The sequence below is a fragment of the Elgaria multicarinata genome, chromosome 2, assembly GCF_023053635.1.
Source record: "Elgaria multicarinata webbii isolate HBS135686 ecotype San Diego chromosome 2, rElgMul1.1.pri, whole genome shotgun sequence".
Lineage (NCBI taxonomy): Eukaryota > Metazoa > Chordata > Lepidosauria > Squamata > Anguidae > Elgaria > Elgaria multicarinata.
The window spans coordinates 66,432,701-66,444,088 of NC_086172.1; the positions used below are offsets into that span (position 1 = coordinate 66,432,701).

Genomic DNA, 11,388 nt, shown 5'->3' on the forward strand with positions numbered 1-11,388 from the left:
TACATTGATGGTGCTATATAAATAAATAAATAAATAAATAAATAATAATAATAATAATAATAATGATGATGTTGTATTCTCTCTGAAGGCCATTCCACATATTGGCTGGGAACTAAAATAATGGTGCAACACATTCTGCATGACCCAAGCTGGGCTTGTACTTATTAAAGAGCAGCTGCTGTCCACGCCACATGGCAAACTTCCTTGGAAACTGTGAGGATTCCCAGAAGCAGTTTTGCACAGGAGTTTGCCGTTGTAAAACATTTGCACTAAGCCAGCTTTCCTAACTAGGTGCCTTCCAGATGTGTTGGACTACAACTCCCATCTCTACAGCCAAGTGTGTGCTGGCTGGGGATAATGGGAGTTGTAGTTCAACACATCTGGGGACTGCATGGTTGGGGAAGGCTGCACTAAATTTACCTGAAGTAGCACTTTGGATCCCAGTCCTTCAATTTTGTGAGATTTGCTAATGGTCATTTTCTCTCTCTTTCTGTCTCTTTTAGCTTGTGAAGATGGCTACAGACTTGAGAATGACACTTGTGTAAGGTACAGTATTTTATACTGTATTTCGTAATTGTGTTTTAACCTGTTGGGTGTTTTACTGTGGTTTTAATTTTTGTGAACCGCCCAGAGAGCTTCGGCTATTGGGCGGTATAAAAATGTAATAAATAAATAAAAATAAATAAATACAGTAAACTATAGAACAAATTTGTCTTTGTTTCTCATCCCCCCCATACATGCATTTTAATAATGTTGGTATTGGTCCTAGCCCTGAATCCCCACCCTGCCAGCAGGAGGAAGGGAGGGGATCTAGATCTTCGTGCTGGTATGGCCAGCAGCATACTGAATTAGTTACTGCTCAGCTGTACCATGGCTCAGGCCTCACCCCAGGAGCCAATCAGCAGTCTTGGGTGGTTCTGGGGGCAGGGCCTCAGAGCAGACCTAAGAGGGAGTCTTTTCCTTTAGTCCACCCCTAGGCCATTGTTTCAATTAATGCTTAGCAATTGAAAACATACTATAACAACTCTCTTTTGTTACAGTTGCCCATTTGGATTGGGAGGATTCAACTGTGGTAATCGTAAGTACCTTGTCCAGCACCTCTAACTCTGCCCGTTGGTTTATTTTTATTTAAAATGCTTCTTATGCTGCCTTTCAACATGTGTGTCCAAAGCAGTATGCAACAAAAACTTAATACAATCATCTATAATACATAAAAATCATAACATAACAATGTAAAACAAACTGAACAGAAACTGTAGAAGATTGAGTGTGTGTTTACACACACACACACCTCCAACTTTGAAGGCACAATGAAAAGAAGGGTCCCAATCTGACTCTGGGAGAGAAACAGTGGTCCTGTTAAGAAGACACCTTAAACCATGGCTTTAACCACAGTGGTTAAGCCAGAAAGACGGGCTGTGTTAAGAAGACACCTTAAACCATGGCTTTAACCACGGTGAATAAAGCAAAAAGCCTTATTCAACATGGTTAAAGCCATGGTTTAAGGTGTCTTCTGAACATGGCCCAGCTTTCTGGCTTAACCACCATGGTTAAAGCCATGGTTTACGGTGTCTTCTGAACAGGCCCACTGAGGAAGTCACATGAGGTATCTGTCGGATGGCAGTCCAGAATACTGGGGCTGTGACAGAAAAGGTGCAGCAGCTAGTGGAGGCTAACCAACCATCAACATAAAGTGGTACCTTTAGCAGGCTCTCATTGATAGATCATAAATGTCAGAGTCCTCTGAATGTCCTCTGTCCTCTGCTGATGTCTCAAAATATATGAAATTTCTGTATGCTAGCTAGTAAATGGTCTAGTGGCAGCATTTTGAACTGCCTGAAGTTTCTGGGCTGCCTTCAGGGCAGCCCTCAGGAGTACATTATAATAATCTAATCTAGATTTGTATTAATCTCACTGAGCCATCTTTTGGCTTTGTTCGAGCGTTTTGTCATTGCTAAACTTGTTTTTCAGTTTTCTCAAAGAAGCTGAACTGTGTTCTTTGGTCAATTTTTTTGACCCATACCTGAAAGAAGGGTTGTGAACATTCCCTGACATCACAGCAGCTCAGAGACTACAACGAAAGCTCCTGGCGGTTGCACATGGACCTGTGGCCTGATTGGAGCCAACTAGGAGAAGAGCCTTCAGAGGCAAGGAGTTCCCCTTTCTTTGAAACTCCTTGCCTCTGGAGGTCAAGCAGGCTCCAACACTGTGCTGCATTTGGCACCTCCTGAAACAGCTCTCTTCCAGGAAGCATTCATTAATTACCCAAAGAACAGTTTTAGTAGTGATGTTTTATCTTTTTACTTCTTCTGTTCACTGCATCAGAATATGTTTCAGATATGGAGCGGTATATAGATATTGTAAATAAAGGAGCATTTAAAGGCGACAGGGAGGTGACAGCCAGTGTTCGTGTTATTATTTAAAACATACAAGCTGATCTGTAAGTGAAACCCTTCTGTTTCTGTTCTTTGTTTTAGCATATCAGCTCATCACCATTGTGATTGCAGCAGCTGGAGGGGGACTTCTGCTCATCATGGGAATAGCTCTCATTGTCACATGCTGCCAGTAGGTATCCCAACCAAATACCTAATTCTTTTAAAGATTAAATTTATATTAAACTGCACAATTGGAAAACAAAATTGGTTTTTAATGTGGAGAAAAAGGCCTGCCTAACGATTATGAGTACCTGGCGGTTTTTTAACAATTTGATTGCACTGAGCCTTTGGCGCAGGTCAAGATATTCATAAATATTTTGCAAAAATCAGGAATGTCCAAAGTTTCACCCACTTCCATATGAACCACATCAAGATGAAGGTGTTAGCAGTATCAGGCAGATATTGCAAATCCCGAAACATGTAATTGAGAACTGAAGGAGGTTCTTTCATTTTTTAAAAAGAAAAGGTTATTGTTTTTGCATTTTTTCCTGACATTCCTCCAAGGAGATTAAGCCTCTCACCCAGATGAAATCCTCACAACAACCATGTGAGGTTGCTTAGGCTGAGAGAGAATGACTGGCCCATGGTCATGAGCTTCATGACTGAGTGGGGACTGTACCCAGGTTAGTCCAAAATTGTAGCCATGGCACAACAGTGTGGTTATAGAAAGATTCGTGGGTTTTATAGCTGTCTCCCATCCTTTTCACATGGTCTGTATATAAATGTATTTTCCTTTCAGGAAGAATAAAAATGACATAAGCAAACTCATATTCAAAAGTGGAGATTTCCAGATGTCACCGTATGCTGAATATCCCAAAAATCCTCGAGGCCAGGACTGGGGCAGAGAAACCATTGAAATGCAAGAGAATGGGAGCACTAAAAACCTATTACAGATGACGGATGTTTACTACATGGTAACTATTCTTGAGCTTATTCATTTGTTTTATGGAAGTCTGGAGACATTACATATACTTTTCCATGGTGCAGGAACTTGAACTTGTAAGGGTAGGAAATAGTGGATATGGCTTTCCGGGGTTCTAGACCAGTGCTTCAACCCAAAATAAGAATTGTGGGAAACAATAATTGAGAAATGAAGATTATGATATGATATGGGTTTGATATTGCTCTTTCCCACTCCATCGCGTAGTATTGTACAGATGGAGAAATGCCCACAGCAGACTTACCCAACCTTGATGTCCTTCAGATGTTTTGGACTTCAAGTCCTATCAACCCCAGCCAGCACGGCCAATGCACAGGAATTCTGGGAGTTGTAGTACAAAACCTCTGTAAGGTGCTAGGTTGGGGAAGGCTGGCCTACAATCTATTGATCATATTTCCCTGCACTGTTTAAGTTGACTCCTTTGAGAAAGAGCACACTGTTTGTTCCTCATTCCTATGGAGATATTGAAGGGGACATCCACGGGGACAGACATGCATTCGGTGTACATCTCTTCCCTCAGGCTTGATATACTAGTGCAACCACCCATGCTGATCACTCATTCTTCAACAGTATATTTTATTTTATGGTTCACTTTTAATTAAGCCACCCTGTAAAGACTGGGCCCTAAAAGGCAGCCTGAAAATATCTGAAACCATCAGTGAATAAAGGAACTGCAAGAATCATAGGGCTAGAATGGAATAGGTAGTTTATACAGCCATAGTAGCATCATAATAGTACATGTAACAGTCTCCATTATATCCCCCCAGTCAGGTTGCTTCTTCCTCTCCTACGATTTCTGATTCTTGAATTTAACCTCAGTGGGAGCCGGGTATATTGCGCCATGGGCCAACTTCACAACCTCTACTCTGCCAAATAAACCAATAGGGTACATGTCCTCTTTGGCTGAAATGACTAATGGTCTCAAGGACCAATAGCCATTTGAGGCCAGATAACAGGTGGCAAATCATAGGTTAATCAACCCATAATTTGCCAGGATGCACATTGTGCATGGGCCACTTCCAGTTTGTATAAACAACCTGCAAACTCCCTGTTCATAGATTGTTAGCATGATGTCCAAATTCGGATACTCAGAGTTGTTTTTAATCCAGAGTTAACTTAACTAATCATAGATTAATTCTTCAACCCAGAATTAATCTATGATTAGTTGTAAAGTGTCCAGATTTGGACTTCATACTAACAACAATGCTAAAACTAATGCTAAATTCATCCTAATTAATTAACCCATGATTTGCAGCTGTAATATGAAAACCAGGTCAATGATGAGCTCCATCATTTAATTTTCCCTCTGGTTTTCCTCTACAATTTCTAGTTCCGTTTCATTAGCGCATCAAGCTAATGGCCCCTTTCATGTGGGTTTGTGATATTGCGCTATACTGATGAAACCTCCCTTTCACTTGTTTGCTCTTTCACTCAACCCTGCTCCACCCCTTCTCCTTCAGCCTCCAGTCCATTGGTTGTAAAATTATGATGGGCGTGGGCTCCTTCCCCCCTCACTCTGGCTCTGTTGTCTGGAGATTTACCAACACAGTGCTGGAGGAAGAGAACTGCCCTGCCCTCCCCTTTCATCAGCAAGCTCTCCCTTCAAAGCACACGCCCCCAACAAAGGAAATAGTGAGAGGACAGCACTGCACGGGGGCTAAAGGGTGCTTCAATTCCATTTGGGGAAAATAATCCAGACTTTCCCTGCTTAATTCAGACTTTCCCCGCTCTAGGAAAACACAACAAAGGGAGGGAAAGAGGCGGGGTGTCTGCAGGACAGGCATGACGTCATCTGAATGCTGTGCTGCAAAACTGCAAACCAGGCATGGTGAGAGTGCGATAAAACACTGGTGTGATGGAGCCCGATGTGTCCTGGTTGCCCTGCCACCTATGCACAGTTACCCCTACAACAACTTCATCTAGGCAAGGACAGTGGGCTTTTATCATTTCAGCACCCACAACTAGCCTTGGGTTCAATTAAAAGTGTTGGTTCCAGATTTGCCATTCCATGAATGGAAGGAGGGCTCCTTCTGTTCATGGAGCTGAGTCACATCCATGGAACCTCGCATTGGAAGATGTGGGAGAGATTCTTTTTGCCAGTCTCCCATTTCCCCTGCAGCTCCTGGTGCCACTACCCACGCTGTTCTGTAGGGCCCAACAAACCACTTGAGCAGATGTGGAGGGGGGGGCAGCATTATAAGAGGCATTCCATGAATATCATCTGTCCCTCCTTTTGCCCATGGAGGTGTCCAGATCATGGAGTTCTGTTCAAGATAACTTTGGATCCAACTCCTAGGGTTCCTCATTAAAAGTTTTTCCCAGTAGGGAAGCCGCCTCCTGTATTATTTCCTCTTGTCAATCCAGCTCCACCTGAATTAGCTGCCATGGATACTTCCCCAGTAATTTCTACACATACAAAATAAATATGCTTGTTTTGTATGCACTCATAGCTCTTGCTGCCTATGAGTAAGGCCCACAATTCTTTATCCATATGAATAAAAAGACCGGGGGGGGAATCTTGCTTTTCTACCATCTTATCTAAGGATATTGCCAAGCAGTTGATCAACAATATGTTTTTCTAAGATAAAAAATATTTGCAGGATTTGTTTCAAAATTTGTATATTCAAAGGTATTTAACTGGGTTGGGGCAGTAAGGAATAAGGAAGATTATTTACTCTGTGATGTGATGATGAATATAATTAATAATAGTATTTGCTTCTCCGCCCTGCTTTCTGCTTTCATAATTATGTTATCTTCTTTGATTAATACTTAAATCCCATAGAGAACAAAGGGTAATTATTGAATCATTCTTTCCTTCCTTTCTGATTATATGCCTGTCCTTCTAGCCAACTAATCTAAGGAACCCTGAAGTAGAAAGAAATGGACTCTATCCACCCTACACAGGCCTTCCTGGGTCCCGGCATTCCTGTATCTACCCTGGGCAATACAATCCTTCCTTCATTAGTGACGACAGCAGAAGAAGAGATTACTTCTAACAGTTTTGAATAAGGTGACTGGAAGGCAAACAGAAGATAGGCATTTACATGCTATTTGTTTCCTGGGTACACTGTGGCTCAGATGCTGTCACAATTGCATATGGAAAGGGAACTTTGGACCCTTGGACAACACTGAAAGGAGCCATTTCTAGCTGCTGTTGAATAGCCAAGAGAAGTCAGGTGTAAAGACTAAGCCAATCTACACATCTGTCAGAGGGGGAAATGAGAAGCTTTATGGAGTTCCCATGTGTGCGTTCTGTGTATTCTCACCACTAATTGTGTCACAAAAAGTGAATTTGATAATAGATCACTACAGCAAAACTAACCAACACTGTGGATGACACTCTAAACCTGATACCACTAGGATGTGTTGTGTTTACCGATAATATCTAGTGTGTTGTGTTTGTAACGCTGTCTTGATGCAAAGCTGATGCAGAGCTGTCTTGAAAATATTTTATGGAAGGAGCCCTTTCTCTCCTGCCAGGTGCCTATTAATAGGTACTAGTGACATGCTCACCAAATGGTGGAAATGTGTGTGAGAAAGTGGCCTAGGGGCAGCAGATCCTTATGTAATGTGCAGAGTCCAGGGTCTTTTTCTCCTTCTGGGAGAATGTGCCCTTTTGTTTCCTCATGACCTGTCCTGTCCCTCAGTTATGTTCTGAGTCAATAGTATTGCTGCTTATTGTTGTCCTTCGCTTGCTTTCATTCAATCCTGACCATTCATTTCAATATCTGTTACAAATAGTAATCATAGCCCCTTGTCCATGCCTTCACCAAGCATGGATTTTTGTTTCTCCCTGGACTCCCAGTGAATTGATGATCTCTGCCATTCTGATGCTATAGAACTATTCTCCCCTGCAAGACTAACCAAACATTATCTTATAATGTGATGATGGCAAGTACAGCTAGCTATAGGAGAAGACAAATGGGAAGCAATTGAACATCATCTGTGACTAAATTCAAATCCCCACATAATCCTCTTTGACTCGTCCATTTCCTGCTTGGGGGGGGGGAATGCGGTCAGGTTTTGATGCCTGGGAATGATGGAAATTGTAGTCCGACACATCTGGAAAGCACCAAGGTGTGGAGGGCTGTTCTAAAGAATGTGTGATGTTCTGAAAAGAAGACTTTAGACAGTGTTCAAGTTGCTGGCAGGAGTAGCCGGGCAATGCTTGCAACATATTCATGCATGATTTGGAGGATGAGTGAATAGCAAGGGGCAGGTTTGCAGATTATGCCATGGCATTCAGAACAGTTAAAGTCTTGAGCAGGCTGTGCAGCGCACCACATGAATGTCTCAAAACTGGAAAACAGAAGGAAGCTGTTGAACAGACCTACCAATTGACCTTGCCCAGCACTCTTGTCTCCCTGAGTAGCCAACACAAAATGAAAAAGGAGGGGCTGAACCCCACAAGGTAACACAAAAGGAAGGAAAGAGTCCAAGGATGCAGGAGAAAGGATGAAATGGTAGAGGCAGCCCTGCCCTGCCTGATTCTAGTATCTTGTTTTCAGAAATACATCACCTCTGAATATGTAGGCTAAGGACCAGTATCCTGCACAGACATGACTAATTCTCTTATAAGGGGGTTAGACAGTTTAACTAACTACATTCAATTTTAAATATAGTCTGTGTTGTTTGTGGGAAGCTAGGTTCAACTCAAATTCCATTGATCCTAAAACAGGCTGAGATATCATTCCGTAAAGCAGCCACAATTACACACCTAACTACAGCAAGTTCCTCCACAAAAGGGCAAGGCAAAAATATACAAAGCAGTCAGTTCCATCTTATTCTAGCCACAAATGTAACTATTCGGTATTTTCAAAATTATGTGGGAACCATTTGCCAGCAGTGTTTCCAATTGTCTTGGAGTAGGCTGTGTTGAATTCTGTTTGAGTTCTTGTATTGTGATTTGCTTCAGGATACTGTAAAAAGCGGTTCATTATCTGAAATTATTGCTAAGTTCTTTCTCAAGGCTGAATCTGTGTTCACAGATAGGGAAGATAGATATGTATGGTGTTCATTCACCTTGATCTAATTAAACACATGCAAAAAGACTCTCTGTAGGGTAAAAAAAAACAAAAACCAACAGTCAAAAACATAATCCAGCATGGGTTGCATATGGTGATACTGGCTGCATCTTGTCTGCAAACACATCTCCTGACAGATGGTCAGGGCAGTCAGATTAGCAGAGCTGTCAATGCCAACCATCTGCTTGATGGGTGTGTGCACAAAACTCCCCTGATTTGAATCAGGACCTTTGTTTAAGGAGGAAGAACCCAACAGTGATATGCCCATTTCTATACAAAAGATGCCATTTCCTAAGTTCAGCTGACAAAATGTTGCCAAACACCATTGGGCTAGCTTTCAGTCATACCTACATCACAGACACAAACCAGTCATTCCCTTAACTGAATGAACACTGGAGATTGTAGTTCTGTGCACAGAACTAGAAATTTCTTACAGTGATTTCTCAGTAACCCAAGATTCTCTGGAGAATGTCACAGCAATTAAAATATCATAAAAATGATATCTAGATACCATTCAGCTATGAATAATGTCTCCTTGGTGGAGTCCCAAACCATTCAGAAGAAAGGGGAGCCAAAAGCATTTAATTTGTTTAGCAAAAAGTATTGGCTTTCTCAGACTTATTTGTTTGAGACTCTGTTTTTAATGCTTTATTACATGTTGCATTGAGTTTTTCTTCATGTGCTTTAGGGTTATAATTTGAAAACCATGGTGGTTATCTTTTACAGTGAAGGAAAACCTGAAATATTTTGAGACTATAATATTTTTTTCAAAAATAATCAAGGTTATGAGCCAATTCAATCATGCCAGTCAAGTTTCAGTAGAGCAAGGGTGGACGGCTTCCAGTGGTCCAGGTGCCAATTTCCACTACCCCAGTACTCATAAAGGGGGAGGGGCACTGCCAAATTTGCTACCAAATTTGGCAGCACAATGGTGGCAAATTTGACAATATGGCAGCAGCCTTGTTAAAGGAATATCATGCTCCCAGAAGGCTCCAGAGGGCACAACTTTGCTTTAAAACAGGGTGTGTGCTCTCCACACACCTGGTTTTTTTGCTTTTTTTAAAAAATGACTCCATTTTGCTGCTCTCATCCTGCTAAACATCAGTAGAAAATTCAGTGGTGACAGATAGACCAGTAGGTGGTTAAGGTTGTGATTTAAATGATCATTTTCACTACATTACTATTGAGATTAATTTGCGCTAAATTATTATTAAGATACTGTTTGGAAGATAAAAATGAGCAGTGCTCAGTTTGTTGTTTCATAGAAAGGCCTATGGAATGTCAAGGAAAACTTATAAAATCTTGAAAGGGTTATTAGAGAGTTATATCTCTGCTATAGGATTATGTTTAAAGTTTGAAACAAAGCGATCTTGCAGAACCCTATACTCACACACAAATACCCCCACACCCACAATTTTGTTGCCCTTTAAAAGAAATCTAGTAAATTCTTTTGATTCCTCCCGCCCCATAAATAATGAAATTTGCCAGAACTACAAAAAGAAAGCCTCAAACTGCACATGATGTCTACTTTTTTTTCAAACAAGAAGGATAAAGCCTTGTTGTGTGTCTTCTTGTTGACTTTGAATGTACCATCAGTTGATTTCCAATTATCTATTGTACATTGTTCTGGATTTCAGCTTTGCATATCTGTGAACATAACTTCTGAGTTGTTTTTGTTTATTTTAATTTTCCAACACAGTGTTATTTAAAATTGTACTTTATTTGCAACCTCCACTAATTATACAGTACTGTAGTTCCAAACTATTCTTTCTAAGGATTGGATTATTTTTATACCAGCATCCAATATATTTGAACTCTGGCGTTCTAGTCAGTATAATAAAAGGATACAATAAAAGTATTACTATTCTGAACCTGAGTTTTTATTGGTGAAACCCGACAACACCCAAATCTAAGATGGCATGTGGAAAAAGGTGTAAAAAACACAAGTCTGCAGAGAAAAGATTAGCAGGTAACTGTGGCAATAGTTTTAATCCCAATAGGACACCTGTTGTATTGGTAACAAGAATGCTTCAATCCATGGCCTTGGAAAAAGGAAGTGTCATATTTCAATAAACAGTTGCATTCTCTTTGTTTCTATATTTTCTGCACAGCTCACCCACCCACCCCAAAATACAGCATAATTCATGGACTCGTAGTAGGCGGGGAGCATAAGACATTGCCTTATGCCAAGTCAGACCATAGGTCCATATAGCCCAATATTACTGACACTGACTGGCAGCAGCTCTCCAGGGTTTCAAGCAGGATTCTTTTCTTAGCCCTACCTGGAGATGCTGAGGCTTGAACCTGGGGCCTACTGCATATGAAGCAGCTGTTCTACCACTGAGCTACAGCCCCTCCCTCAGCCAGCACAGAAAAGGGAATCTGAGGTAAGCTAATTCTAAGATCATGCCATCAAAGCAGAAGGTGGGCAGGGGTGGGGGAATCCACAGCATCAGCAACCCATTGCACATAATCATAATCATAATAACAACAACCACAACCAATAATATATTTATTTCTTACCAAGGGCAACAGGATGCTGAGACTCCCTTAGCTCTGGGTCGCCCAAGTCTTTGCAAGTACAGAATTCATTCCCAGTGCTGTCAAGATCGATTACGTTTTTATGGCTGTAGACTGCCTCAGTTTGAGTGCTTTTTGTATGTACTACAAGATGGGGGCCCAGAGGGAGGGGTGACACCCAGTTCTCAAATAGTCTAAAGACTATTATGCCACTCTTATATAGTAGATCTCTACACTCATACACCATCTTGACAGAGGGCCACTTGCAGAACGTAATCACTGCACAAGCACAGGAACCATTGTGTGTGTTGGGGGGACAACGACACATGCTTCCCTCCCGCACTACAGTTCACCCTATTCAGCAGAGTCCCCAGTTCTCTGTATAGGGATTGGGGCTGCCATGGGGAGTTCATTGCTTTCAATAGGACTTCTGGTGGAATTACGCATTCCGTTTCCACCACAAAGTACA

The 11,388-nt window shown here is 41.5% G+C and overlaps 1 protein-coding gene across 5 annotated transcripts in view; it reads left to right on the forward strand.

The window, feature by feature from the left end:
- The window catches only part of HEG1 (heart development protein with EGF like domains 1), a 49,058-nt gene extending 38,821 nt beyond the window's left edge, over nucleotides 1-10,237 (forward strand). For all 5 annotated transcript variants that reach the window (XM_063116650.1, XM_063116653.1, XM_063116651.1 and 2 more), the window contains 5 exons: nucleotides 504-546; nucleotides 1,041-1,078; nucleotides 2,478-2,565; nucleotides 3,175-3,349; nucleotides 6,222-10,237. In XM_063116650.1, the coding sequence (XP_062972720.1) occupies nucleotides 504-546; nucleotides 1,041-1,078; nucleotides 2,478-2,565; nucleotides 3,175-3,349; nucleotides 6,222-6,371 (494 nt within the window). In that variant the 3' untranslated portion in view covers nucleotides 6,372-10,237. The remainder of the gene's footprint in view (nucleotides 1-503; nucleotides 547-1,040; nucleotides 1,079-2,477; nucleotides 2,566-3,174; nucleotides 3,350-6,221) is intronic.
- The last annotated feature ends 1,151 nt before the right edge of the window (nucleotides 10,238-11,388 follow it).